Raw genomic sequence first — 27,661 nt, forward strand, 5'->3', positions numbered from 1 at the left:
CTGCATACTGAGTAAATAGCTCACTTCTTTCAGTCCTGGATTGTTTCTGACCAACCGCAAGGTAGACCAGTGTGCACCCTGTTGCACTTGCCAGAGAATGTGGTCTAACAAGGCAGGGCTATCTGACGATGTGCCCACAATGATTTCAGCCAGAGCAGACCCTTCCTCACCCATCCAATATTCCCATTCCTCACGAGTCAGCTGAACTCACCAGGGTCAGGATGTGCAGGATAGCCCGTTCCATTTACCCATCGTCTCCTTTCACTGTGACTTCACAGACAGGGCAGTTGTTTCATCCACCAGCTCAGAGGAGACATCACAAACTCCAGCTCCAATGATTCACCCATTACACTTCACCATGATCGCCTCAGACTGAGTTCATTCAGAGAAACAAATCCCGCTGGAAGCTGGAGGTTTTGACAAAGAAAACTCAAGAAGAGTCCACATAATATTTGTCTTGTTGATGATAAGCACACTTAATGAGTGTAGTCAACCAACTGTTGAGGGTCAGTTTGTTGCTAGGCACTGCATGAGGTCACAAGAGGCATTCCAAATCATTGGTCGAGCATTATGACATCAGCCACGGTATAAAAAATCTGCAACGTGTGTACCAGTGCAGTGATGTCAAGCACCTGAGCCTCTCATGTAATGAAGAGGTTAAAATGAATGGAAATGTGGAGACCTGAAGCCTAACAATAAAATTATCAGTTAAAAGTGAACATACTTGTTAAAACAGAGGGTCATCTGAGAGGTTTCCAGTTGTGGGGAAAGACCCAAACAATCGGCCACAAATACAAGAACATAGAACAGTAGACCCTTCAGCCCACGGTGTTGTGCTAACCCCTTGACCTACTCTAAGATCAACCTAACACTTCCCTCCTGCATAGCACTCCATTTTTCTTTCATCCATGTGACTAAGAGTCTCTTCACTGTCCCTAATGTCTCAGCCTCCACTACCGCATTCCACTCACCGTGTAAAAAACCTGCTTCTGACCTTCTCCCCTATACTTTTCTCCAATCACCTTGAAATTATATCCTCTCGTATTCACCTTCCATCCTGGGAAAAGCAGGGCATTGACTGTCCACCTTATCAAATCACCTCATACTCTTCTTTGAGCCAAACAGAAAAGCCCTAGCTTAGTCAATATTTCCTCATAAAACATCTTCTCTAATCCAGGCATCATCCTGGCAAATCCCCTCTGATCCTCTCTAAAACCTTTAATACTTCTGATATTCCCCCCCACTATACTTTCCTCCAACCACCTTAAAATTATGCTCCCTTGTATTAGTCGAAACTGAATAATAACTTCAAAGGAAACTGGAACGTCATCCTCAGCCAAAGATCAGCTAGAATATGGCATATGCTGCAACAAGAAGTAACTGAAACAATGAATCAGCCCAGATAACACTCAGTAAGCATGAAAAAGGATGTGGACTCCGGGGCACGTCCCTTTGGGGAGAGATAAACTAGACTGTGGTTAAATATTTTGAAATGTTAACCTTACAGATAAATACAGACTCAAATTCTTAAAGATCTCGAAATGGTAAACATAAATGTTTCCTAAAGAGGTGCCATCTAGAACCAGTGATCTCAAAAGGGGGTTAGCCATCCAGGGATGAGACTGTCATCAGAAGGTAGTGAAACTTTGCAATTCTCTACCCAAAAGGGCTGTGAGGACTCCACTGCACGGGATCACAAGAAGCTGCAAACTCAGCTAACTCCATCACAGGCACAACAATCCAACATCTTCAAGAGCCGATGCCGGGCAGCAGGATCCAACATTACAGCATCTAGCAGATGCCCTCTTCTTGTTATCACGATCAGGGAGGAACGACCCACACAATGAACTAGGAACAGCTCTGCAAGCAGATTTCTGAACTGGCTGTGAAGATGTGAACACTATCTCAATACTCCTTTATCTGCACTATTTATTTTGGAATTTATATTGCGTCTTTACATGAGATTGCCGACACAAAACATACACACCTCACACATACAAGTCAGTGATAATAATCCTGATTCTCATTCTGAACTCAATAAAGAGCGGTACAGAGGCAAATGTTCAAATTTCAAAGTATGTTTATTATCAATTTATGTAAACTGCATACAACCTTCTTGCAGGTTGTCTTCTTGCAGCCACTAAACAAACACAACTCATTTAAAAGAAAAAAAATCACACAAGACTGTCAAACACCCAATGTTGGTAAAACAAAGAACAAGCCGCACAATCAATAAAAAAGTAGACAAATAACACACAGAACATTAACCACGGTGTCCCTGAGAGTCCACGGTCACAGAGCTAGTTCAGCGCTGAGGTGAGTGCCAGTGGCTGCAGGCCACCGCTGCAGAGAAGGGTCAGTGCTGAAGCAGCTTGATCAATGGCATAAAAAAAGGTAAACAAAAACACATGGAACATGAATGAACAGCAGAGTCTTTGAAAGCGAGTCCACATCTGCCAAGTTGGTTCAGCACTGAGGTGAATGAAGCCCGTCTAGGAGCCCAATGGCTGCAGACAACAACTGCTCCCAAACCTGGCGGCATGGCACGCGAGATTCCTGCATCTCCAGTCCAAGTCGTAGCAAGAAGAGAGAGAGACCGGCCAAACGCAGGCAGAGCGTGCTTAACACCTGCTCTCATCCTCGCTGCACACCTGCTCGACACTTCAACTAGCGCGAAGTAATGGAGCTGATCACGGCTGCAACTTCCGCTATCAGACATCGACACAGCCACCCCCTGTGATGGCCGCCTTGCTCTCTGTACCTGCACTTCCGCCATCATCCTCGCCAAGTCCCCCAGAAGACCACAAAAGCGCCAGGTAACTTAGTCGGCTCAAAAGTACATCCTTAAAAGGGAAATTATAGGCCGCACTCGACTGTAGTTCAGAAGAAGAAAAAAAGAAGAGGACCTTCTGGTTTTGTGAGCTGTCTGCAACATGTCATCATTGTCACGGGTACCAACTTGCAATGCTCCTACTGAATGGCAGAAAATACCGTGTGGCTCACCCCAGCTTCTTAAACTAAAAAGTTGCAGTACACTCTTATAAAAGAACACAAACTCTTTGTAGCCATACTGAAAATTTATTTTCCAAAATAACTTGAAAATTCTGTAGACTCACTTAAAAAAATAAAAACAGCATAATTTTGTGCATTGCAACCTTTTGTTAAAGCAGAGCAATAATATTCAAGTCACTGACACATTTCTGAAGACTCAAGTGCGGGGCAACAGAATTATAACCGATATTCCCTGAGGACAAGTTCTTTGACCAAAGATTCAGTCCTGTCCTGAGGTAGCTCAACTAACAAGAGAACTTACGTTTTCTTTGGTTAAAGACTTTAACGTGAAATACCAGACCATAAACCTGTAATTTGCAAAGCACAGCTAGCCCATATTGGACAGCTGATCTTCCCCTTATTCTGTACACCATGAAGCAATACCAGAATCTAATCCTAAACAAATGCACCATCATCAAAACTATTTTATTTCTAAGAAATATGTTAAAACAATTTACAGTGGAAAGTTTGAGTTTAGAGAAATAGATTACACAGTCAGACTGACTTAAGTTTAAGCCCATCCGTAAGACATCCAATCTCCTCTCACAGGAGGTGTATTGCCAAGTTGCTCCAAGGGAGAGGGGGAGGGTGGTGTTAAATAGCTTGACTAGCATTAACCCACAGATGTTCATCTCTTTAATCCTTCCAGATCATAGCTTCTTGCCTGAGAAAACAAGCAAAAAGGCAGAGGTAAGTTCTAAATATATGATGGCATCATACGATTATCATAAAAAGATTCCTAAAATCTCATAAGCCACATTTTGTCTCCAAGGCCCACGGAGACAGGGTCTAACTTGACCAAAACTCTTCAAATTCTTTCAAATTCACAATTCTTTCCTCTCCAAACCTGAGGTGCAAAACCAAGTTGCTGTGGGCAAGAAAGGTCATGGGGGCCAAACCTCCAAAGCATGTAATACGAAAACTGATTTCAAAAGGCAGCATTTTCATCTGTACAAACCACAAAGACAGTATTTATGATCATGACTTTTATTAACATTTTTATATATAGTTAGTTTATGGCCTTAGCTCAGTTTTGAGAGTTCTAAATCAATCATATCTTTTTCCTTTAAAACACAAGTATGAGTTGCAGCAGTTTGCTGCTTTAGAAATCCTTTAATTGGAAATTCTATCACCCTGCACTACTTAACACAAGAGACAGTATAAATACAAGAGACAGGTAGTGAATACTCCATTTTCCATAAACAAAACAAAGTACTTAATACTCTCCAGTGACAATTAGTAATCTTATAAATTGTCTATAAATCAAAATTCTTTCATTTGCATCCCTTAAAGAAGGGTGGCAGATATAAATTTACAACTTATTCATAAATTAAGGGCTAGATAAAGGAGTTGCAAAGCAAAAACACAGCCAAGGTTCAAGTGATAAATAAAAACACAATTGAGACATTTCTCCTAAAGTTTGAGATTGAAGAACCAGGTGGTGTGTTAATGCCAGATAACTCACTTTACTAGCCTTTTATTCTATACAATGTATAAATTAATGGCGGGAATGGCTGTTTCACACAACAACAATCATCTTAGCACAAACTAGTGCAAACAGCCAAAAAAAATTTTTTTGGAGAGGATAGAAGAAAAAAAATTGAAAAATCCTAACCATACTTGATCACTGTAAAATGTAAGCTGATGCTACATGCTACTATTTAAAACTGTGGTAAGAATGGTGAAAGAGATATATGCAACTCAATTAATACAATTAATTTAAAGACTCCGCAAAGAGAGAAAGGCAGCTTCAGTACACGTATGATCTTCAGAGTACTAAGTCAGAGAATTCATTGAATCTTTCATGAGAAACTGTCCATTTAATTGGTATTTGATTTTCAAATGGCATAAAGAAATAAAAAGATACTTCCAAGTTGAACATTTCAAAAGTTCAATTGATACAAATACCAAAGTTCAATAAAATTGAGAACATTACAAAAGGGGGTAAACTTTTATGTACAGCGATAAAATTGATACTACAAAACACTGTAAATGTGGCTGCACTTACATAAATAAACTCATCTCTAACATTATCACAAAATATTTTTGATACATCTTTTGATACAGAGCTAAAATATCAAAAACATTAACTTCTATAACAAAAACTACAAGTTACACCAGACCACATGTAATTTCATGTGCAAGAGTAGGAACCCTGACAGAAACTCATTCAAGTCTGAACATTTATAACCAAAGGAAAGCTTTATAAATCATAAAAAGACATTATATAAATTTTACTAAGCAAGGTCCAAATCTTTATCACCAATAGAAAATTCTTGAACTGTTTAGTGTTCCATTTCCTCATCAATAATGCGTGACTGACTGGGGTGATTCAGACCTTCACACAAGGGTTCCCAATAATCGTGAAGTTTTCCCTAAAGAAATATTATACAAAATGTCAGAAACAGAGGGACTTACAAAATGTTAACATTTTCACTTATACAGCATTGCTAATCTAAAACTGCATGGACTGTCTATATTCTATTTGTCATGGCAAAGCAGCCAACGTAGTCAAAGATCCCACTCACCACAGACATTCTCTCCTCTCCCACCCTCACCCTCGGGCAGAATGAACAGAATCATGTAATCCTACACTCAAGGACAACTTTTATCCTACTGTTAAAAGATTATTGAATGGCTTTGCAATATATTAAGATGGACTCTTAACATCACAATCTATCTCTTTGTGGCACGGCACTGTCTGCCTGCACTACACTTTCTCTGTTACCAAAACAGATTCTGCATGTTTTACCTCAATGCATTACTGAAATGAATGGATTCTGTATGAATGGTATGCAACACAAGATTTTCACTGACATTACGCTACCGTGTGCTGCCCTTATCTGACTCTAGTAATGAATCACCCAGTGGGTGGGTGTGAAGAAGTTATCCACGGCCAGCAGTGTAGAAACTTGAAAGAAAACCATAGGCTCTGGTTGGTCATATTTTGTACACATACAAATGTAATTTTAATTACATCACTCCAGCGCAGTCTTAGTCTTTCCTCTTCTTCAAAGTTTCCCCAAAAGGGGCTAGATTTGCTTGCAAATTTGGTCAAGTTGCCAGCTTTGTTCTTGTGCTATGCTTCGTAACATGTGTAGGTAAATGGTGCAAAACCAACAATGATGAACAAGTTTGCTAAAGCTCCCCCTAGGAGTCCATGGTTTTGGTTGGCCTTGATGGTTGGCAGCTGGTAGTACTACACGCCCATTAAGAAGTGGCATACCATTCTGGTGCATTTCTCCATCAGGGATAACATCGGGTAAAGGCAGAGCCTGCGCCCTGTTACTTAGTTCTTATGCCCGTTGCTTTTCTTTTATTTCCTCCACTAAATCTGGGAAGAGCTCACAAAACACTTTAGATTAAAGGCGCTGCTTTGGGCAGCAAGTTGTCTTTTTGTATATTCTGAAGTTTCAATACTGCCCAGTGTAGGGCCTTTCTCCACCATGAAGATAAGGAGACCCGTCAGGACTGTGGAAACAGACCAGGCTGGGTTCTAAGTATCTGGATGGAAATCAGTGATTGAAAGACATAACCGGGTACTACACTTGAATCTTCCATTAGGTGTAATCATATAAATACTAGGTGGTTTGAATGGAAATTCTCTTGGGAAAACTAGCTTCCCATGATAAAGACCACCCTCATACAGTGTTTTCTCAGGGCCTTGAGGATCAATCTCTCTTCTTTTTTGATTTGGCTTCACCAACTCTCCATGCCACAGACACTTCTCCAGGCTCAAGGTTGGTTGCTGGTCATTGAACCTTCTCCTGGAGAGATCAATGCAAACTGATCCGTGTTTCCAGGGATGTACCATGGATCGAATTGTTGGGAAATGGTAAGGAATCAATCCGTGTCCTTACACAAGGTTGCACCCGAATTGTCAAAAATTCCTTCCTCTCCCCACACATGTCTGACTGAGCTCCTCTGTTTGATGGAAAGCATCTGCCGCCTGTTGCAGAATAGTCTTGCTCAGTGGTAACAGATTCATTGATGAGGGAACTGTGGTATATGTGCAATTCAAAAAAGTTGTGCAACCATTTTGGTAACTATTCTGATGAAGGACCTTAGTCTAAAGCAGTCCTTCATCATTTAGTTCACTGAAATGCTTTCAGTTCAGCTTTAAGGTTTGCACAAATAACTAAGGGTAAAGTATTTTGGTTTTACAATGTCCTACCAATTAACTCCACTCCTTGCTGGAGGTGGGGTATTGCATTAAAGAAAAACAGACTGATGCAACAAATCTAACAGACCAAAGAACCAATTGTGGACTTCAGAAAGGGTAAGATGAGGGAACACTCTGCATAGAGGAGTGAGCAACTTCAAATTCCTGGGTGGCAAGATCTCGGAGGATCTAAACTGAACCCAACATATCAATGCAGCCATAAAGAAGACAAAACGGCCGCTATATTTCATTAGGAGTTTGAGGAGATTTGGTATGTCACCAAAAGCACTTGCAAATTTCTACAGATGTACCATTCTAACTGGCTGCATCACCGTCTGGTATGGCGGGGGATGCTACTTCACAAGATGGAAGTAAGCTGCAGAGAGTTGTAAAATTAGTCAACTCCATCATGGGCACCAGCCTCCAGAGTATCCAGGACACCTTCAAGGAATGATGCCTCAGAAAGGTGGCATCTGTCATTAAGGACCTCCATCACCCAGGACATGCCCTCTTCTCATTGCTACCATCAGGAAGGAAGTACAGAAGCCTGAAGGCACACACTCAGCAATTCAGAAACAGCTTCTTCCCCTCTGCCATCCGATTCCTAAATGGACATCGAACCCATGAACACTACCTCACTACCTTTTTTTATTTCAATTTTTTTTCAAGATTTGCACATCAGATGCGTGGAGGGGTTGTAGGGGGAAAAGCTTGCTGCATGAGCAATATCTTGCTTTCCATATCCAACTGCCCAGACCTGTGTATCTAGACAGCTAGGACGCAATATCCATTGTCAACTCTGACCGACGGAGGCCCTCACCTCACTTAATTTAACAATTTTATTTATATATACTACTTTAATTCAGTTGTTTTCCCTCTTTTGTATTGCATTGTCTACTGTTGCAAAATTAACAAATTTCATGACATACATTGGTGATATTAAACCTGATCTGATATAATTATTATGCCAACATATCCATTTATTGGGCTTCCCAGTTCTTCAGCTTAATTGAAATATGAATCATTATTGTTATTAAGTGGTAACTAACAATCCACAGCTTTTTTGAACCATTGGTCATCACACAAAGGAGATGAATATCATGTTGCCAGGTTAATTACAAGTTCTGAAATCAAATCCCAATCATAACTTAAGTTTTCAATGCCCACCTAAAACTCAAACGGCATTATCAGAGCTGACTTTTCCTGCACCACATTACCTGAATTGGCCGAGAACGCTGCAGCAACTCTTGCCATTTTGCATGTGTTCTTGCTTCTAAATCTTTCACCTAGAAAAAAAACAAAACAATTAGTTTGGTATAGATATATTTTTTTCAATATATCTGATGCAGTCTCACTTCTACTTTGAAAAAGGACCACTCGACAACTTCATGTCCAAAGGAACAACTTTATCTGGGACGGCAAAACCGATATTTACATACCGAGGCTTTCACTGAACCGTACTGCATGGCAGAGACGCTATACACATGCACACCGGACAAGAAAACGGAAGAGAAACACCCCCAACCCTGGATCCAGCCCCTCTTTACAAACAGCTTCCCCTCGCAGGAGTATTGCTATATTACCACTATCCTGTTGGCGCGTGGCCTAGTGGATAAGGCATCGAACTAGTAACCTGAAGGTCACTGGTTCAAGCCTCAGCTGAGGCAGCATGTTTGTGTCCTTGAGCAAGGCACTTAACAACACATCGCTCTGCAACGTCACCGATGCCAAGCTGCTTGGGTCCTAGTGCCCTTCCCTTGGACAACATCGGTGACGTGGAGAGGGTAAGGCTTGCAGCTTGTGCAACTGCCGGTCTCCCATACAACCCTGCTCAGGCCTGCGCACTGGAAACCTTCCATGGTCTCACGAGACTAACAGATGCCTATCACTATCATTAACTTATCTTTATAATGCTCACATTACAACAGTCTCCATAAAAAAAGCAAGATTGAAACAATTGGCATGTGAACATGCAGAAACTACCCTCCAGAAAACTTTCACTGGATACTTGAACACTAAGGAGAACATTTTCATTTGATACGTCAACCCTGAAGACTTTCTGAAGTCTGATAGTTTTCACTAATATTGGCTCGGGCTGGGTTTTTGCTTCCCCTGAAGCGTCAGCATCATTTAGAGCCTTTAAATTTCAGGAGTTCATAGAATCACAGTACTTGTGACAAATTCAATGTTCTGGAATTCCAAGTTTGCTGGTGGCTAACATTTATACAACATTTTGTATTTTCCTAGCAGCACACACACTAAGAACCTACATTAATTTAGAAACCACACTGTGGCACTGTTTAGGAGTGCTAACAAGATTAGGTAACGTACTCTAAGTCAGAACCACAGAAGGATACAGCACAGAAACAGGACATGATCTACATTATTTTCCCCACAGATCTTACCACTCACAGTGACCCATTCACTTACTGACTCACACAGCTTTCAGAGGTCACTGGAAACTAGAGTACATGCAGAGGTCACAGGTAGGAGATGCAAACTCCACCAGACAGCAGAGGTGAGGATTGAACTTGGGGCTGCGAGGCAGCGGTTCTACCAGGAAGTAATTCCACCTTCTCCCTTCACAACACCAAGCATTCATTTAGGCTCAACTTAAATTCAGAAACTTCCCAGTGAACTTCCCAGGCCTAATGCCCGATCACTCAAATTTACACTTGAATGCTACACTTGACGTTACAGTCAAGAAACTTTAAGAATAATTCAGAGATCAACTCTTCGCAGTTTTACACCAGAGAACAGCATTACCCTTTAGGACAGTGGTGAGGAAGCATTTCTTTAGTCAGAGGGTGGTGAATCAATTGCCATAGACGGCATTGGGTATATTTAAAGCGGAGGTTGATGTTCTCGATTAGCAAGCCATCAAAAGTTTATGGGGAGAAAATGAGAGGATGGGATTGAGAGGGATAATAAATCAGTCCTGGTGGAATGGTGGAGGACCCGATCAGCCAAATGGCCCAATTCTGCTCCCGTGTCTTATGATTGATTGCTGTCTTCTCAGTTTTACACAAGCCTCCTCCACATCCTTAATGATTGAAGTACAGCCAATGTGCTTTAGCAGAGGCACCAGACACAACACAAGGATACAAACTGCACTGTATCTTAGCTGCTGACACACAATAAAGCTCGCTGGTTTCAATAGATTTAAGCTACAAGGCAGGCAGCCTGAATACGTCAGAATTAAGCACCTTGCTTCGGTAAAGTAGTTTGGGGTCCTCCCTTATGTCACATTTGATGTACTTTTCTATTTCAGCGCAGAGCTGTATAAGATGGCCCTAAAATAAAACAAAATGCCACCATCAGTAAGTACAGGCAACAAAAATGAGAGTGAAATATGTCTTTGAAATGAACCCACAAAAGTACAATCACCCAGAAGTGTCTGTAGACAGAAGGGAGAGACTTACCCGTTGACTGGGAGGAACATCTTCTGTATGTAGCACCTCATTTGCCAAAACCAGTAGGTTGTAGCACAGGTAATATGCCTAGTGAATAAAATTCAAAAATAGTTAAGTACTACAAAACTCTATCAATTACCTTTCTTTTTTTAAAATAAAGCCTGTTTCCCTATTGGCATCAAGTTGGTAAACATGGAATTAATCCAAAACAAGAGTTAGGTGGGGTGGCGAGGCGGAATTTTGCATCAGAGTTAATATCAAAACCAAGTCATCAGTTAGAGGCACTTCTACTGCCTCTAACTTTGCGTAATGTGTTTCAACCCCAATTCAGAAGGGGATTAACTACACAGACACAACATTTCCATTTCCCCATCCGGCACTGCAGTAGAGTTACTCCACCAAATGAGTGCTAAATTAAGCAATATAATTCTTTTCCGCATTCTTGTACCAACAGGGAATGGAATTAAGGTTAGGAAAACAAATTTCACACAGGATCAACTGGATCTGATGAGCATGGAGCAGTCAGCTGCCAGTTCATTCGAGCAGTGCTACTTTGACGTGAACTATTACACGAGTGTGAATGGGCAGGCGGGAGGGAAGAAAGGGTTTTGTTTTGCTGGTGCTGTTGATGATTGTGTTGCTCTGCTGAAAAGTGTGAACGTGCTATGTTGGCAACACTTATGGGCTGCCCCTATTTTTAAATGGAAATACAGCATAGTAACAAGTCCTACTGGCCCAGATGAGCCCCATGTGACTATTAACCTACTCATCTGTAAATCTTTGGAACGTGGGAGGAAACCAAAGCAGCTGAAAGAGGAAACTCACACAGTCACAGGGAAAATGTATAAGCTGCTCATAGACAGCGGCGGGAGCTGACCCCAGGCAGCTGGTGCTGTATTAGTGATACACAAGCCACTACACCACAGTGCTACCCCTTTGTGTTGGTTGTGAATGCAAACAACGCAATTCACTGTGTGACAGATAAACAAATTTGAATAGTTATTATTATAAATGCAATAAAATTTCCCAATAGAGCACATATAACAGTAAAACATAGTCACAGCTACCTAGGCTATTCCTCTTCCCACCCTGTTACTTGTAAAAATGCCATCCCCTTCTCTCAATTCCTCCGTCTCCGCCGCATCTGCTCTCAGGATGAGGCTTTTCATTCCAGGATGAAGATGTCGTCTTCCTTTTTTAAACAAAGGGGCTTCCCTTCCCCCACCATCAACTCTGCCCTCAAATGCATCTCTCCCATTTCACGCACATGCTTTCACCCCATCCACCCGCCACCCCACTAGGGAGAGGGTTCCTCTTGTCCTCACCTACCATCCCACCAGCCTCCGTGTCCAACATATAATTCTTCGTAACTTCCGTCATCTCCAACAAGAACCCACCACCAAGCACATCTTTCCCTCCCCACCTTTCTGCTTTCTGCGGGGATCGTTCCCTACGCGACTCCCTTGTCCATTCGTCCCCCCATCCCTTCCCACCGATCTCCCTCCCGGCACTTATCCTCGTAAACGGAATAAGTGCTACACCTGCCCGTACACTTTCTCCCTCACCACCATTCAGGGCCCCAGACAGTCCTTCCAGGTGAGGCGACACCTCACCTGTGAGTCTGCTGGTGTGATAAACTGTGTCTGGAGCTCCCAGTGTGGCTTTTATATATTGGTGAGACCCGACGCAGACTGGGAGACCGTTTTGCTGAACACCTACGCTCTGTCTGCCAGAGAAAGCAGGATCTCCCAGTGGCCACACATTTTAATTACACGTCCCATTCCTATTTCAATATGTCAATCCATGGCCTCCTCTACTGTTGAGATGAAGCCACACTCAGGGTGGAGGAACAACACCTTATATTCGGTCTGGGTAGCCTCCAACCTGATGGCATGAACATTGATTTCTCTGACTTCTGTTAATGCCCCTCCTCCCCTTCTTATCCCATCCCTAATTTTTTTTTCTTTCTCTCTGTCCCTCTCACAATCACTCCTTGCCTGCTCTCCATCTCCCGCTGGTGCTCCCCTCCCCCTTTCTTTCTTCCAAGGCCTTCCGTCCTATGATATTCCCCCTTCTCTAGTCTTCTATCCCTTTTGCCAATCACCTTTCCAGCTCTTAGCTTCATCCCTCCCCCTCCCGTCTTCTCCTATCATTTCGGATCTCCCCCTCCGACTTTCAAATCTCTTACTTTCTCTTTTTTCTGTTAGTCCTGACAAAGGGTCTCGGCCTGAAAAGTCGACTGTACTTCTTCCTACAGATGCTGCTTGGCCTGCTGTGTTCCACCAGCATTTTGTGTGTGTTGCTCACACTAAAAAATATATTATAGCCCAAGTCACTGAGTAACATGTCCTGTAAACTGTTGGTGCATGGGTGTTATAAGCAAGGACATGCAGCTCTCAATAGTCTACCAATGAATGTGCACAATCCAGCCTGTCATTCTACCGATCATACACTAGAGGGCAGCACCGAGAGGGCCAGTCCAAACCAGCATGGATACCACACTGCACAACCCTGGACTGCAGTAACAGGCTTAAGCCCTAGTCCTTGCTACGACCAAGGCCACGCAGCTTCCTCGCCATCCATCTCATCAGTAATCAAGGGAAACGGACTTGCAGCATTTTACATTATCGATGTCCAACAGGGTGCCGTCATCACAAGAGAAACGTTCAAGACAATCACTTGCAGTTAGACTGGACGATGCCTTCACGTACCGACCCCAATGCCTTCCTGTAGGAGGCAGTTACATGGTCTACACCAAAGCCAGTTCCACCGTCAACGGGCAGCTCACTGATGGGGTAAACCTGTAGCACCTGAAGCTCTTAATGTCCAGCATCGTCTTGTGATCGTAAAAAAGACATTTAAAAAATACAAAAACACCCTGGGTTGTCCCCTGAAAGGCTGCTGCATCCAAAGATGCCGCCATCTTGCCCCTGTATACCTGCCTATTAATACAAATATCTATTCAATCATGTGGCAACTCAATGCATAAAAGCATGCAAACACGGTCAAGAGGTTCAGTTGTTCAGACTGAACATCGGAATAGGGAGGAAATGTGATCTGTGTGTTGGTGCCAGACAGGGTGGTTTGAGTATCTCAGAAACTGCTGATCTCCTGGGAATTTCACACACAACAGTTTACAGATAATGGTGGGAGAAACAAGAAACAACCAACGAGCAGCAGCTCTGTGAGCGAAGATGCCTTGTTATTGAGAGAGATCAGGGGAAAACGGCCAGACTGGTTCAAGCTGACAGAAGCAGTGGTGTGAAGAGCATCACAGAACACATTGAAACTTGAAGTGGATGGGCTACAGAAGCAAAAAACCATGAGCCTAAAAATACATCAGCATTAAAAAGTAAGATTCCTGCTTGACTGAACAGAATGAGGTCTCACAGCCTCTCAGGCCTGCTTCAACGCTCAACCTCAGTGCCAATCCTGCACTTCAAATCCTCTTTGCTGTCAGATTTCCCTGCCCTCTTTCTCTTTAGTGTCCAAAAAGCTATTAACCCCTTCAATCAACAGGTGCTATGTCCGAGCTGAGAACTAATTGCTGGTTATGGGTAATTAAATATAACTTTAAAAACTAAATGGAAATCATTTTTAAAAATTACATTCCTAATCTTCAGCTATTAAACAGTATCAAACAACTCAAAATAGTTACTTCTCCCAAGCCATCAGGCTGATCAATATCTCCATCCATTAACTCACCTCACCTCTACGTTCTACATCCAGAAGAGACACTTTATCATTTTCTGTCAGTCATTTTATACTCCGATATTCTTGCACCTAGTGTCACTTAATTCACATAACGGACACACAGAACATTCAGCACCAACACCACATACTGGTCATGCACAAACAGGTTGTCAACTTTGTACAATATTGTACTTGGGCCTTCTGAAGAACACCACATTTTCCGGCATGTTAAGACATTAACTGTAATCAAAGGCATGGATTTTACAAGTATTTCCAGAATATTTTTTGAACAATCTACATTCTGTGGTGCGACCACTCAAGTTGAGTATGATGTTCTCCGATCATGAACTTAACGTGGAAAGGCTTAAACAAGGGCAGTCACTGCAAAGTCCTCTTCCGATTGGCATAGCATCCAAGATGCCCGGGGACCTTTCACTGCTACAGCCTTCACTATTGTTGTAATGTGTTATTATCTTCTGCCAGCTTCGCTGTTGAGGTCTTGGCTGGACTGTTCTTTGTCTGCAACCTCCCCCTTGACCTTACCGCTATGGGCGATGACCCCCATCAGCAGCCAAGCTTCAGACTGTATTGCTTGCTGGATAGCAGGTATTCAAGCCTATCCACCACGACAAGGTGGCAATCCCCAGAGAAATTACATTCTATAATCACTTTCCCGGTCCTGAACTGCCCCCAGCGAGGACTTGCTGTGGAACTCAGCACTCCAGTTCATTGCGAATAAAGCAATACCTGCTGATCCAGCTCTGTAAGTGGAATTGCCTGATGCTCCTCCCCCTGTCTGGATTTACTTTCCTCTTCAATAGTTTTTAACAAAGAAGATGGCTTCATCATGTACAAGAATCGACACAGATTAGAGATCTGCAGAGAACAAAAGTGAAACTTTATTAAATCACAACAGAAATTATATCTGCTCCTACTTGACAACTTTCTCTGTAGACCAGGCTCATGCAGCTGAACAGAATAATTCTAAAATATCCCTTCAGTTAGGGATGCAAAGCACTGGTCAGACCACATTTGGAGCACTGTGAGCAGTTTTAAGCCCTTCTCTAAGAAAGGGTGGTATTGGAGACAGTCGAGATGAGGTTCATGAGAATGATCCCAGGAACGTAAAGATTAATGTATGGGGGAGTGTTTGATATCTCTACGCCTGTATTCACTGAATGAGGGGGATCTCATTGAAACCTATCACATATTGAAAGGCCTAGATGGGAGTGGACATGGAGATGATGTTTCCTATAGTGGGAGAATCTAGGACCAGAGAGCACAGCCTCAGAATACAAGGATGTCTATCTAGAGATGAAGAGGAACTCCTTTAACCAAAAGTTCATGAATCTGCGGAATTCACTGCCACAGACAGGCGTGGAAGCCAAATCATTAGGTGTATTTAAAGTGGAGGTTGATGGGTTCTTAACTAGAAAAGGTATCAAAGGTTAAGGGGAGAAGAGGGTTGAGAAGGATAATAGATCCGACATGATCAAATGATGGAGTAGATTTGATGTGCCAAATGACCTTATTCTGCTCCTACAATTATTGTTATGGCCTATGGTCTAATTGCAGTGGGAAGTGCTTCCAGCGTCATGATGACATTTTACTGCACTCCACTCGTGCAAAACATAACCGATGGTTCTGCTATCTACTCAAAATCGGAGAATATTATTCCAAAATAATCAATATGAGAATGGATTACTTAATCTTTAATTGAAAATAAAATGGTTCTTAGAAATAAATCTGTATCAATGGCATACATTAGTTTTTTTTTAATCTTTGACATCTCTTTTTTTCCCCTTTCAAGGTCCTTTTGAAGACCCTGACCTGGAGCTACACGCTGACTTCAGTTCTTTGCGGGAATGGGACCTGCTTTCAGGGCCTCACGACTGGTCACTTTTCTATATGCCAAGGACGCGTCCTGGAAAACTAGCTCACCTTCAGGGTGCCGGATTTTCGTGGCTCTGGAGGCGGGTGCCACCGCCTGATGTATTATGAGAGTACACAGAAGATCGAAAGCAGTGAGCTGGCTGCTGGCTGTGTGCCCAGAGACCCGAGTTCTTTGGGCACAGAGCTCGGAAAAAGCAACACAACAGATTTTTAACATCATTAATCAATGAGATGTTTTGTTATGTCTTCCCTCCCACTGTGAAATGGGGACACCTCTTTTTCCCTTATTAGGGAGAGAGAGCGCCTATGGTATGTCAAATTACCGGGTGAATAAGTAGTCTTTGGGATACTGCAAGTCCATGTCTTTGCTGATGCTTTGCTGCACGTTTGACTGCTTGGTGGGGGGAGGGGGGGAGCACTGATGCTTTTTTTGCTGGTGGGGGTTCATGGGAGGGGGAAGTTGAGGGGTGGGGTTTTGGGGTTCTAACATTTAACTGTCATTCATTCTTTGGGGCACTCCTCTGTTTTTGTGGATGGTTACAAAGAAAAAATTTCAGGATGTATAGTGTATACATTTCTCTGACATTAAATGTACTTATTGATACAAATGATAAAGCATACACTGTGGTGTAATTTTTTTCCAGTATCTATTGAGTAAGCTTACTTATAATTTTCATGAACAATTCTAATTTACACCCTGCAGTTACATATTGATATATTCCTTTATATGACAATAAGCTATGTTTTAGATGTAACCATAATTGCAGAGCAGATACAAGGAAGACAAAAGAACTTTTATCATCAATCATAATGATGTTAATACTCATTCATCTAAGCTTAAGAAATCACTTTCTTATGCCCATGACGAATGGCTACAGTCGTAGAGCTTATACAGTTCTACAGGCCCAGCATGGTTATGCCAACCAAGTTCGCTAACTAAGATGGTCCCATCTGTTTGCCTTTAGCCCATATTCCTCTAAACCAGGAGCTCCCAACCTGGGTTCCATGGACCACTTGCTTAATTGTATTGAACCAAGGCATAAAAAAAGGTTGGGAACCCCTGCTCTAAACTTTTCCTGAGCCTTTTAGACCATAAGACTTAGGAGCAGAATTAGGCCATTCAGTCCATTGAGACTGCTCAGCCATTCCATCATGACTGATTTATTATCCCTCTCATCTCCATTCTCCTGTCTTCTCCCCATAACCTTTGACACCCTGACTAATCAAGAATCTATCAACCTCTGCTTTAAATTTACCCAATGATTTGTCCTCCAGAGAAATCGGTGGCAATGAATTCCACAGTCACACAGACATTGTAATCATACCTGCTTCTACTGCTTCCTGAAAGCTCCACTTGCTTACAGTGCTCATCAAAACATTTCAATTATTTGGTTGTAAAGGTCATTATCAAATACTTGCTTGTAAAGGTCATCATAGATTCTGCACTCACTGCTGATTGCAATGAAGCTTTCTACACCATGATTACCTCTGTAAGCGAATAATTTAAGCTCACATTTTACCAAATTATAAATCAATGGTTTTAATCATTAAAATTATATCCTTCCAAAATTGTGGAGAGCCTCTGTCAAGTTTTGCTTTATCCTCAACTTGTAACTCATGGTCCTCCTGTTCTTGTGATACCAACTTTCTGCACTGATGGAACATCCTTTCTAGAGAAATGCAGCCAAAACTGGGAATAATATTTTGTTGGCAGTGACATAGATTTTTATCCCCTCAAGGACAAAAGACCAGAGATGATGGCAGCAGGTGTAGACCATTCTGCCCCTTTCCTGCTCTGATATTCATGACTATGGTTGACCACTTGCCTCGGTGCCATTTGCACTGATCCCGTATCTCTTCACAGCCTCATATCTAAAAGTTATTTATCCCTGGCGTTGAACATACTTGGTCACTGAACCTCCACATCTGACCGGGCAGGAGAATTCCAAAGATTCACCATACGCTAACAGAAGAAGTTTCTTTTTTGTTTGGGATAGATGTACTGTTGATTTGAGACTATGCCCTCTGGTCCTAGACACCCCAGCTGGTGCAAACATCAACATTGCATCTATCCTGTCAAGTCCCAAAAGGATCACGTAAAATTCCTGAGAGCATAGACTCAGTCTGTTTTCTCTCATGGGGAAAATTACTCCCACAAGTCAATTTAATGAACCTTCATTGTACTCCCTCAGAAGCAGGTACATTCTTCCTGAAATACTTAGACCAGACCTGACAAAATATTCTAAATATGGTCTCACCTGGGCTCCATCCAACTGGAGAAAAATTTCTATTCTTGTACTGAAAACCATATTAAATAAGAGCCAACGAACCCTTTCCCTTGTTGTTTTCAGTAATAGGATATCATGACACTCTGAACACCAACTTTTAATCTCTCCCTCTCACATTTCCCCATATTACATTCCGTATGCCACCAAGTTTAAACGCATGAACTATTTTGCATTCAAGTCTGCTCTATACAAAATCCGCTAGATTTAATTTCCCTATCATAAAGTTATGGCGACTCTGCCCAATTATATATGCCCCATTACCACTTAATAATAGATTATTGTGCTTTCTCTACTATGAAGTTAGGTTAATTGGTCTGTAGTTTGTGTATTTCTCTCCTACACCCTCCTTTTTTTATACTTTTTAAAAGAAACATTGTGGTGTCACATCTATTAGTTTTCAATCTGTGGCAACCATTCTAGAATGGATGGAATTTTGGAAGATGACAATATATTTGACCTATGGTTAAAATGGCTACACACTGTATTGGTGCGCGTCTTTTATTAACATCTTTATCAGCTAATTTAAAAAGTAATGGTCCCCTATCTGCTGAATTATTATTTAACATACAAGTAACTCATTCTTCCTACTAAAATTATCCTCAAAACTTTTTTGCATAAATCTCATCTTTCTGCCCAAACTCTATCTGACATTACGACCTGTTTCAATATTCAATATACTTAACACTATATGGAATACAATGATTAATTGCAATTGAGCATACTAGAACTGTGACCTGCAAGCATGCAACTGGTGTCACAACGAAACTGTACCCCATACCTTCAAATCTGTATCCTTTGGTATATACATATGTTCTTTGTCAAGAAGCTTTGAAATGATCACCAAACTAAGGTGCCTTCTGAGTTGCCTAGAAGCATAATAGTATGTTAATTTATAACACTGTTCCTGTACAATTAGATAACTAATGCCTTGTCAATGAGTAAAAAAACAAAAGTGCAAACAAAGAGTAAAGCTATTATTCTTAGTATTCAATATGTGGAGCAAGATAAGCCAGGTAATTACAAGCCAGCAAGCTTGAGCTGAGTCACAAAAAATTACTGGGTAAAAGTCCGGAAGAGCAAGATTAATCTGCATTCGGAGAAGCAGAGGTTAGTGAAGGACTGAATAAGATTCTAAAGTGTGGGTTGGCATTGAAGGACTAATTTGACTGCATTTTTCAGAGGTAACTGATAATGTCAATAAAGTTAGTGCAATTGATGCGGTCTTCATGTTAAGCTGCTCCAAATGGCATGTGACATTGGGACCTAGGACAAGTTAAAATCCAAAAGTGGCTTGATAATAGGAGGCAGAGAATGAGAGATGAAGCCTGTAACTAATTGAGCATGACAAGTATTCATGCCAAGACTGTTTCACATCATGGAGGTGTGATTACTAAATTTGCAGATGACATGAAAACTGATGATGTTGTCAATAGTAACAAAGAGGTAGTATTCACTTGGCACATGTACATCAAAGCATTCAGTGAAATATGTCATTTTGATCCAATTAGTGAGGATTGTGCCAAGTAGCCCACAACTTACTGACTTACTGTATGCCTTTGGAATGTAGGGGGAAACTGGAGCACCCAGTGGAAATCCACATGGTCACGAAGAGAAGGTACAAACTCCTTACAGAGAGTGGTGGGAATTGAACCTGGCTCATAAACACTGCTCTAACTGCTGCTCTACTGGACTGCCCGGAAAATGTGAGATAACTAGGAATGTTGGGTGGAATATTAAGGCAAGGACATGCATAATGAATGGTTGGGCCATTAATGAATAGCAGAACTCTTGGATCAGAATCCATAGAGCCATAGAACACCACAGCACAGTACAGGCCCTTCAGCCCTCCATGTTGTGCTGACCCATATAATCCTTAAAAAAAAGTACTAAACCCACACTACCCCATAACCCTCCATTTTTCTTTCATCCATGTGCCTGTCCAAGAGGCTCTTAAATACCCCTAATGTTTTAGCCTCCACCACCATCCCTGGCAGATCATTCCAGGCACTCACAACCCCCTGTGTAAAAAAAACTTACCCCTGATGTCTCCCCTAAACTTCCCTCCCTTAATTTTGTACATATGCCCTCTGGTGTTTGCATTTAATATTTAATATTTTTAACTTAATGGCACAGTACAATGAAATACAAGATAAATAGCTATAGAGAAAAAATGAGTTACATTAAGTATATGTGTCTATTAAATAGTTAAGTTTAAATAAGTAGTGCAAAATAACAGAAGTTAAAAAGCAGTGAGGTAGTGTTCATGGGTTCAATGTTCATTTAGGAATCGGATGGTAGAGGGAAAGAAGCAGTTCCTGAATTGCTGAGTGTGTGCCTTCAGGCTTCTGTACCTCCCTCCCGATGGTAACAGTGTCAAGACGGGCATGTCCTGGGTGGTGGGGATCCTTAATGATGAATGCTGCCTTCCTCCTTGGATACTATCATGGAACCCATGATAGAGCTGACTAATTTTTGATGTACACATTCAAGGATAAAGATTGTAACACTCTTAACATATCTGACCAATGAGTGACAACAGAAACATCCAGTGGAAGTAAGTCATTAAAACATTCTGACTTCCATTTCCCTCTTCATGGTTAGACCAAGTAGAGAGCATGGCATACACTGCGGCGCTGCCATACACCCAACACCTTAGCTCAAGATGCCCCGAAAGCCAGGGACACAAACATATTGAGTTTGAGCTTGAATGGGTACGAGGTCAAAAAAATGAAGTTAAAATACAGATCTTGTTCTCAGAGCAGACTTTTGTGTCTGAGTGACATACCTGTGCTCCTAAGAGTTGTGGAATCACTGTGGCATAGGACATATGAGAAAATATTAATTCCACTTTATAGTAAGTAATCAGCATTAGTTTAACCCTTACTATACTGGAATCTGACTAATTCTTTGATAGAATGGATTGAAGAGACTGGTTTTATTGAGAAACAGGAGATAAATTGCTGCAGCTTTAAAAGAGAATCAACAATGTTCAAATTGAGCACAACGTATTACCTTCCTCGCGTACAGAAATCAGGCAGCAGCTGAACTAGGTACAGAAGATTATGATGGTGATCTGATAAGTCACTTATTATCTTGCAGAGTTCGAACATCTGTTTGAAACAAAGATAGCTTGTATTTGCATGTGGGTTTGACAAATTCAAGCAAAAAAAACAACTGTAACGTTTGCAAATATCTGGTTCCCTGACAAACAACACAGAACCTAGAACAACACAGCAGAAGAGGCCCTTTGGCCAACCTTTTAACCCACCCCAAAGTCAATTTAACCTTTCCTTTGTGTGTTTACTCCTTTTCTGCTTGTTATCTTCAAAAGCTTAAAGGATCCAAATAATTGAGTATGAATAAATCTGAAAATGAAAATGGATCCTGAACCCGGAAAATGAAACCCAGGGTAATGTATAATGACATATGCATACTTTGATAATAAATTTACTTTGAAATACACATGAAATTTATAACCAATTAAAAGGTAAGTGTTCACAAACATGCTGAACCACTTAAATTCACACTCCCATGGAATGGGAACGATTAATATTTCAAAGCTTCTGCTCCTCAGCATTCTCTTTATTCCAGATCACTGATGTTTCCTGCTTGGTCACTCCCTGAGGTACTAGTTTGAAGCAACTGTAGAACTTTTTAGATGGCTTGACAAAACTGTAATGTATTTGATTATAATAACTAATTGTACTCAAGGTTTTAAAAAAATATACAGAAACACAAAATTGTTGGTATAATGAAAAATAATTCTTGATAACCAGAAAATACTATTTGGCTGAGAGATCCCCATTGAAATACGGTGATTAATTTATATATAAAGTTGTTTAACACAAATTTACTAGTGATTCAGTGGAGAACAGATGACATAATCAGTTTAATTGATACCTCTGTGTAATCACTTACGATGTCACCTTATCAAATCACTTTAAGAAGCAAACAAGATCATCTGACTAACACACAGATGATTGTTTACAACACTGGTTCAGCTTTTATATGCACCAGTCCAGGACAACAGGCAGAGGTTAGGCAACAGTCAGCAATTTAAACAAAAGGCTTATTCTGTAGTTCTTTCTTCCAAACCAAGTTTGTGGTGATTATTTCATTATTATTCCCATGGCTTTAACAACAATACTTCAGTGAATGAATGAAGCTCAGGATGATACTGATATACCATGAAAGAAAAATCATACTGTGCTGTTCGAGTGACCTCCTTTCGCCAAAAGCACCAACTTGGAGCCACCTGTTACATTGCCGAACACTCAGAGGGAAGTGAAGCAAGGATTTGGCTGGGAATACCACTTGCAGTATTTGGGGTAAAATGACAGAATGTTAACAGGGCCTTTGGCCTAACTCACCCATGGAGACCATCAAGCTAATCCTATTTGCTCACGTTTGACCAATAGCCCTCTATACCACTCCTATCCATATACTTACCCAAATATCTATAAAGAGAATGATAATTGATTTGTCATATGTATATCAAAAGATACGTCAATGACCAACACAGCCCTAAGATGTGCTGAGGGAAACCTGCTAGTGTCACCAAGCTTCCAGCACCAAAATAGGACCTGAACCCCAGTTGTCCCATCACTGGCACTGTAAAGTGTAACACTAAGCACTACGCCGCCATGCTGGCCTCTAAGCTAGCGTGCTGCCCATGTCTTTGCAAATGTATCTCAGAGCATGACCCAAGAATGACAGCTGCACTGCTATGAAATTCACATCTCATGAAACTGGTAGTGGAAGGACACAGACTCAGAATCAAGTTTAATATCACTGGTATATATGGCTTTACAGCAGCAATACATAATTTTTAAAGCCTATGAATTACAATAAAAAAGTATAGTCAATTCCGGTTAACTGGGACACATCAGGACCTGTATGTTTTGGCCTAATTAAGTGCCTGACCCAACTATCCAAAGTTCCATGGAAATGGTTAAAAATGTATAATAAAGGCAAACTACCATTTAACTGAATAACAAATTACGTATTTAAAAGAAATACAGACAAATTAGAAACTACTAGTATTATTACTACTGTACTATAAAATTCTATTAGTTTGAAATGGTTATCGACAGAGGAATTCATTGAGTGTACGCAGGCATAGTATTCGATTGGTAAACAATCCATTCTTACTCCCTTAAAGCATCAAGGTTTAACACTTTACACAATAACCAACAATTTCTTATCAGTTCCTGTCATATTTAAACATCACAACACTGTCATGTGACCCATTGCTTTCTTTGAACCCGATAGTATTGCATGTTTGTAGCAAAGGGAACCATCTGATGTGTCATGATTAAAAAAAAGGACCCATTTCATTGGCATTGTAGATATGATCTGCACAAAGTTTTTGAAGTACGCTGGGTAGTTTTGTAGATTTCCATGTTTTTGCACTTACAGCATCAGCAGTATCTTTCTTGAATTTAACATGGTGCTAACACTTCCATCAAGACAACCATCTATTGCTTTAAAATCTTCATGACCGAGCCTATTAGCTAGCTCCTTTGACTTGTTTTTTCCACACTAGTTCACTGATACGCACACTTTGTCCAGTTAGAACGGAAGACCACTGACTGACCACTTCAACGCTTACGTTTTTGGGATGTTCCACGTTGTTCCTTGCACGATGCATTCTTCTCACAGCTTACCTGGCTGTTGTAACAAGCGTACATTTCAGCACTCCAGTTGTTACTGCCAACTGATGATGAGTGGTGTTAGGCAATGGCTTTTAATTTCGTCTAATGGGGCATTTTTTCAGTTAGTGTCTTTTCATGGCAAAGCTCTCAAAATTTTTTTTAAAAAGACAAAATACAAAAAACCCCAGAATTATCATTGTCCATTGGCCCAAATGATTAGCATAACACAAGCACACTCAGCTGACACAACTGTTTGCTCAAAGCACGGTGTAGTGTCCAACAGCTACATGAGTGCATGTGGTTGATGATCACCAACCCTAATTAAGTGGCAGTCTCCCAAATAAACAAAGGGAATCCTTGCTATTTTCTGAATTTGTTTTGTTCTTTAAGAGTTGTCCCAAATAAGTGGTTGCCCTAATTAACTGATAGCCCAATTAACAGGAGTCCACCGTATACATTAAAAATGAAATTAAGTAGTGCAAAAAGAGAGCAAAAAATAAAAGAAAATATTGTGATGTAGCATTAATGGATTCATTGTCCATTCAGAAATCTGCTGGTGAAGGGGAAGAAGCAGTTCCTAAAATGCTGTGTTTGTATCTTCAGTCTGCTGTATCTCCTCGATGGTAGTAATGAGAAGGCAGCATGTTCTGGGTATTAGGGTTCCTTAATGATAGATGCCACCTTTTGAAGGTGTCCTTGATGCTAGGGAGGCTAACGCCCACAAGGGAGCTGGCTGCGTTTTCACAACTCCTTGTAGCTTTCTCACAATCATGTGCAGTCACCCCTCCATTCCAGGTGATGGAACCAGATAGAATGCCCTCTACAGTATATCTGTAGAAATTTGTTAACATACCAAGTCTCCTCAAACTCCTAATGAAATATAGAGCAGCCATGTCTTCTTTGCAATCTGGGCCCAGCATCAATCCTCAACAGATGCTGACACCGAGGAACTTGAAACTGCTCACACTTTCCGCAGCTGATCACTCAATGGAGGCTGGTATGTATTCCTGCAACTTCCCCTTCCTGAAGTCCACAATCGGTTCTTTGGTTTTACTGATGTTGAGTGCAAGGTTGTTGCTGTGACAACAGTCAGCCAGCTGATCTATCTCACTCATGTATGCCTCCTCGTCACCATCTGAACTTCTGCCAGCAAAAGTTCTGTCATCAGCAAACATACAGATGTGCTGAACCACATAGTCAAGGATGTAGAGAGAGTAGAACAGTGGGCTACCCACACATCCTTGATGGGGGCTCCTGACAGCGACGAGGAGATGTTACTTCCAATCCATACTGATTGTATTGCGTGTAAGAAGTCAAGCATTCAGCTGCGGAGGCCCAGGTTTAGCAGCTTGTTGATTAGAACTGAGGGTATAATTGTGTTGAATGCTGAGCTGTGCCAATAAACAATTAACAGTAAGTGTTGCTATTGTCCAGGTGATCCAAGGTCGAGTGGAGAGCTAGTGAGACTGCATCCACAGTATTGTGATGATAGGCCAAGTGCAGCAGGTCCAGGTCCTTGAGTTGATTCTGGCCATGACCAACCTCTCACAGCACTTCATCACAGGAGATGTGAGTGCCACTGGGCGATAGTCATTGAGGCAGCTCACCCTGCTGTCCCTGGGCGCTGGTATGATTGTCAGTCATCCATTTGAAGCAGGTGGGAATCTCTGATTGCAGTAGTGAGAGCTTGAAGATGTCCTTGAACACTCCCAGTTGGTTGGCACAGGTTTTTAGTGCCTTACCAGGGACACCATCAAGAGGGATCACCTCCGACGCCTCTGAGGCAGAGATCACAGGGTCACCAGATGCTGCAGGAATTCGTACAGGTGTAGTTTTAAATCTCCCTTTCAAAGAGTTCATTTAAAAAATGAGGGAGAAGTAGAGGCTGAGGCTGTAGATTAAAAGGAATGACCTAAATTTAGGCAGGGCCTGGCACAGGTAGTGAAGGACGGACGGACGGACGGACGGACACACACACACACACACACACACACACACACACACACACACACACACACACACACACACACACACACACACACACACACACACACACACACACACACACACACACACACACACACACACACACACACACACACACACACACACACACACACACACACAATGTTATAAGACAGGATTCATTCCACACATGACCCGAAGTTTATCCAAGGATTGTATGTATACATGTCGTTCACCTATGCAGAACATCTATTCAAATCTTTAAAGTAATAAAGCATCCATTAAATCACATACATCACTCACTAAAACTGATCTTACCCTGGTGCTCCAGTGCCTGATGTTGTTGAGAAGGTTGTCCAGCAAACACTGCAAGTCTTTCAGAGGCGTTAGCTGTAGCTCTTGTTCAAGGCTAATTCTACCCAACAAGCTTATCAGCAGTACTAGCTCTTCATCAGAGTACACTTCAAAGCAAGTGGAGGTACACAGCAGAAGAAACTAATTGAAGTAAAATAAAAATAGACATTACTCTAGAGGTGAGCAAGATCAACAAAGCATAAAATATTCTAAATCGTCTAGATCTGAATTTGCCTATAGACACCATGAATTTCCAACTAATGATTCAAACCTTAGAGAACCCATTTCATACCAAGCAACATTATAGTCTGCACAATTATTCTGAAGTCTTTTGAAACTTATTTTTCATTTCAATTTTTGTACGTCTATTCAAGTACTAACTTAATTCTGTTTAAAGCTTAACAAGATTACCGGTACATACTAATTTGCCAAAGGGGAAAGAGGACACATTGGCAAATCATCCATTAATGAGCATTTATAAGAATCAAGTGGGAAAATAATGGCTCAGACTAATTTGACTGGATTAAAAGAGGAAGTCAACCTAATTAGTGTCACTAAATTGCAGTCACCTTTAAAACAATTAACTTGCTCTGTTAATATACTTACGAAGCAGTTTTACCTTAACTACATTCTTTATGCCAAATTCTGGCAGAGTGTTGAAGATGGGTTCTGTTTGAGAGGTTGGCACATTATCCTTTGAATGATTTTCTTTATTATTATGCAGCCCAGACCTAAAAAGAAAACAAATTATATCATTTTAAAACTATCAATCATTAATGCAAATTCACTGCTTTTAAAGATAAAGCTTTATTTGTCTCATGTACATCGAAGCATACTACTGAAATGCGTCATCAGTGTCAAATCAACTCAGTGAGGATTGTAGTGGGCAGCCCACAAGTGTCACCAGACTTCCAGCGCCAACAAAGCATGTCCACAACCCTAACCCATACATCTTTGGAACATGGGAGAAAACCAGAGCACTCGCGAAAACCCACATGGTCACAGGGAGAAAATACAATTTCCTCACAGAGTATGGTGGGAATTAAACCCTATCCAGTACGCTGACTGTTTGAACTGATTTTAAAATTTAACAACTTGGTTTCCAATGGTATCTTCTCCAAAGTGGATTGTTACAAGAGTACATTGGCAAATGCTTTTGAAAAAAGTGTAAGTGAATTCAATAGGTCT

The 27,661-nt window shown here is 41.2% G+C and overlaps 1 protein-coding gene and 1 pseudogene across 7 annotated transcripts in view; both read right to left on the bottom strand.

The window, feature by feature from the left end:
- Positions 1-2,062: 2,062 nt before the first annotated feature.
- The window catches only part of slf2 (SMC5-SMC6 complex localization factor 2), an 84,794-nt gene continuing 59,195 nt past the window's right edge, over positions 2,063-27,661 (bottom strand). For 6 of the 7 annotated variants that reach the window (XM_073026899.1, XM_073026904.1, XM_073026897.1 and 3 more), the window contains exons 12-20: positions 27,093-27,204; positions 26,438-26,614; positions 21,513-21,610; positions 19,279-19,366; positions 15,067-15,195; positions 10,636-10,713; positions 10,420-10,506; positions 8,431-8,499; positions 4,023-5,426 (exon numbers count right to left, since the gene is read on the bottom strand). In XM_073026899.1, coding sequence (XP_072883000.1) covers positions 5,337-5,426; positions 8,431-8,499; positions 10,420-10,506; positions 10,636-10,713; positions 15,067-15,195; positions 19,279-19,366; positions 21,513-21,610; positions 26,438-26,614; positions 27,093-27,204 — 928 coding nt within the window. In that variant the 3' untranslated portion in view covers positions 4,023-5,336. Of the gene's footprint in view, positions 3,716-4,022; positions 5,427-8,430; positions 8,500-10,419; positions 10,507-10,635; positions 10,714-15,066; positions 15,196-19,278; positions 19,367-21,512; positions 21,611-26,437; positions 26,615-27,092; positions 27,205-27,661 lie in introns of those variants that run through there. The other variant, XM_073026898.1, reaches the window with a different exon arrangement.
- Positions 5,434-8,416, bottom strand: LOC140715138 (ubiquitin-conjugating enzyme E2 J2 pseudogene; annotated as a pseudogene).

The sequence above is a fragment of the Hemitrygon akajei genome, chromosome 23 (genome assembly GCF_048418815.1).
Source record: "Hemitrygon akajei chromosome 23, sHemAka1.3, whole genome shotgun sequence".
In the NCBI taxonomy this organism is placed as follows: Eukaryota; Metazoa; Chordata; class Chondrichthyes; order Myliobatiformes; family Dasyatidae; genus Hemitrygon; species Hemitrygon akajei.